Source organism: Lithobates pipiens, unplaced genomic scaffold (genome assembly GCF_037356315.1).
Source record: "Lithobates pipiens isolate NorthernLeopardFrog02 unplaced genomic scaffold, aLitPip1_a1.2 Scaffold_8, whole genome shotgun sequence".
Lineage (NCBI taxonomy): Eukaryota > Metazoa > Chordata > Amphibia > Anura > Ranidae > Lithobates > Lithobates pipiens.
In genome coordinates this window covers 657,723,592-657,726,899 of record NW_027507903.1, presented here as the reverse complement: position 1 = coordinate 657,726,899, position 3,308 = coordinate 657,723,592, and the positions used below count along the sequence as shown (strand labels likewise).

The following is a 3,308-nucleotide window of genomic DNA, read 5'->3' as shown; positions in this document are numbered from 1 at the left end:
ACCCAATATTGCAATATGATACTGGTTGAGGGTGAAAGTGAGGTTTACCTGTTGATTTGTTCTGAATGGCCAAGGGACAGGTTCCCCAGCTGCATAGTAGACCAATGAGACCAAACCTTACTACAGAAAAATGTCCGCTTTGTTATTTATGTCCTATAAAAACAACCAACCATGAGTTAAACTTTTTTTTTTTTTTCTTATTTACAGAAATGTTCAAAGGTCCATGAAACCACTTGAAGAGAGTCTCCGATAATATCCGACTTTAATTTCTCTTCTGTCATTGATGGCTTCTGCTGATCTGAGAGCTGAGCTGGAATGTTCCGTCTGTCTGAATATTTATGCCAATCCTGTAATGCTGAAATGTGGTCACAACTTCTGCCGAGACTGTATTGATCGCGTGCTGAATACACAGGAAGGGTCTGGAGATTACTTCTGTCCTGTATGCAGAAAAAGGTTCAGGAGTCGTCCCGCGCTGCACAGGAACATATCATTACATAACATAGTGGTGCACTTCCTGTCTGCTCAGCAAGATCTGGAGAAGTCCAGGGTCTTCTGCACCTACTGTGTAGACTCTCCTGTACCTGCTGTTAGATCCTGTCTGTTCTGTGAGGTTTCTCTGTGTAATAAACACTTGAGAGGCCACAAAAAGTCTCCAGAACACATCTTAACTGACCCCACCTTGTCCCTAAAGAGCAGGGAATGCTCCGTCCATAAGAAGATCCTGGAGTATTACTGCACTGAGGATGAGACCTGTATCTGTGTGTATTGTTGTGTGATTGGAGGACATAAAGGACATGAGATGGAGTCACTGGATGAGGCTTCTGAGAAGAAGAAGGAGACACTTAAGAATGTTTTGCAGAAACTTCTGACAAAGGGAGATGAGATGGAGGAAAGAGTCCACAGTCTGCAGGAACACCGGAGGAAAGTAGAAGAAAAAACAGCTGGTGACACCGAGAGAGTCACTGCCCTGTTTAAAGATCTCAGGAGACGTCTGGAAGACCTGGAGAAGAGAGTTCTGAGGGAGGTCTCCAGGCAGGCAGAGCAGGTCTCCTACTTTATGTCAGAGCTGGAAATAAAGAAGGAGGAGCTGTCCAGGAAGTTGCGTCACATTGAGGAGCTGTGTAACATGACGGATCCACTGACTGTCTTACAGGAATCAGACACGGGTGACTTGTGTGATACTGAGGATGGAGATAATGAGGACAGAGAGAGACATGAGAAGCTCCTCCATGATGGAGGGGGTCTGGATGTGGCGGGGGTCTTACACACCGGTTTATCTGATATAATAACAGAGGTAAATGTATACTTCTATATACAGAAACCTGCAGACATTTTACTGGATGTAAAGACCACTCATAATCAGATACAGATATCAGATGACGGGAAAACTGTATCCAGGTCAGATAGAGACTGTAATTACCCAAAACTACCAGAGAGATTTCAGGAGTGTCCTCAGGTGTTGAGCACTCAGAATTTTTCCTCAGGGAGACATTACTGGGAAGTGGATACCGGAGGATCAGTTGACTGGAGAGTCGGGATGTGTTATCCCAGTATAGACAGGAGCGGATTGAAGGCAGGAATTGGAAATGATGATAAATCCTGGGGTTTGTACAGGTATAATAATCAGTATTGGGTTACACATGACAGTAAATCCCTCCTCTTGAATGCCAATATCTCCAGTCACAGAGTCAGAATATATCTGAATTATGAGGCCGGGCGGATCTCCTTTTATGATCTGTGTCACCCGATCCAACACCTCCACACCTTCACCACCACCTTCACCGAGCCCCTCCATGCCGGGCTAGGTATAGGAGGAGGTTGTATAAAGATATGTGGGGGGGAATCGGGAGATGTGAGAACTCCACCCAGAGTCTGACATCACAGGGAAGAGAGGTGGGATTAGTTCATTGGTCAGCCAATGCTTGGAGGAAGTGGTGGTTCTGTAATGGGAGAAGTGTGCTATCTGTCACTGCAGGACTTCTTCTGAATATACTGGTCACTCGGCTGTGTTTTACTTAAGTCATTAACCCAGAAAAAAGCATACCGTAAATGAGACTCAACGTTTCAGAATTCCTTATCTGTATATTTATTTGCTCCGAGTCAGACATTTATTGAAGTCAAAGCATTGGCATGACAGCCAGAGCACGGGAATTTTCAAAAAAAGCATTTTGAAAGCCCTCATGATTCTCTCATGACAGATGCCCTTTAAATATAATTAATGTAATTTATTTGCTCTGACTATGCTATGATATTAATAAGTACCATTGGACATGTTAATGTGCTATATATAATGTAACCAAAGTGACAAGTGCTATAGCTATATCTTCCAATGATTATTTTTTGTAACTATTTCACGAGTCCATAAATATCACAAAAATTCATCTTCAATAAAGTGTCTTGTGAAAAGATCCAAATTCCGTGTCCATACTCCTGATCAGTGGCGTAGGGAGGGGGGGCTGGAGCCCCAAATGGGTCTCCGAAAATCCTCGGGTCTCAGGCATGCACCATTGTATTGTTAGCCCCGAGTGACATAGCAAGTCCCGCCTTCTGGAGCCTGTAGCGCCTATGATGGATGTCCCATTGGTCCAAGGCCGGGACAGTGAGACTTGTGACGTCCATCATAGGCACTGCAAGCTTCAGATGGTGGGAATTACTATGCGGCCGCCACGCCACAGCACTATGAGATCTCGGCGCTGGGGCGGGCAGCTCTCCTTTCCTCCTCTGGCTGCCTGCTGTGATGATGATGGGCACGCCGCACACTGCACACCATGGCTGAGCTGAGCTGCAGGAAACATAAAGTCTGTCTCCTGGTCAGGTAGGTTCGTGTATGTCGGGTAGGTGAGGTCAGTATAGGTATGTCGGGTAGATGAGTGTATGTAGGTCAGTGTGTCAGGTGAGTTTAGTGGTCAAAATTTGATGGGCACTGGTAAGCCAGGCAGCAACCAGCAAGTGAGCTTACCCCCACCACACAACAACCCCACGCCACTCAAATCCCCCCCCCCCCCCGGTTTAGGCTAATGGACAGACCACCATTGCCTGGAAAACATTGAAGAAGGAATCGTATTGGAAGTGATTTCTTTATAATAAATGGAGATGAAGCATTTCCTCAGATTGGGTTGTGCTCACTATGATATGGGGAGGTTCTAGAACCCCAAAAGACCCGTGACACCGGGGTTACTGTGTATATTCAGGATGAGCCCCGCCACCGCACACTGCGTGATCTGAGCCAGAGAAAGCCCCGCCCACATCCACCAATAGGGATCAGCATAGAGGCCGATAGGGGGAGGGGCTGGAGGATGACACTCCTA

General features: G+C 46.2%; 1 protein-coding gene across 1 annotated transcript; it reads left to right on the top strand.

The window, feature by feature from the left end:
* The first annotated feature begins 211 nt into the window (after positions 1 to 211).
* On the top strand, positions 212 to 2,382 carry LOC143964222 (E3 ubiquitin-protein ligase TRIM39-like). Its single transcript, XM_077473927.1, has one exon. The coding sequence runs from the start codon at positions 284 to 286 to the stop codon at positions 1,874 to 1,876; it is 1,593 nt and encodes a 530-aa protein (XP_077330053.1). The 5' UTR covers positions 212 to 283; the 3' UTR covers positions 1,877 to 2,382.
* Positions 2,383 to 3,308: the final 926 nt, after the last annotated feature.

Coding starts and splice junctions, on each gene's coding strand:
- LOC143964222 (XM_077473927.1), top strand. CDS start 284: ATGGCTTCTGCTGATCTGAGAGCTGAGCTGGAATGTTCCGTCTGTCTG.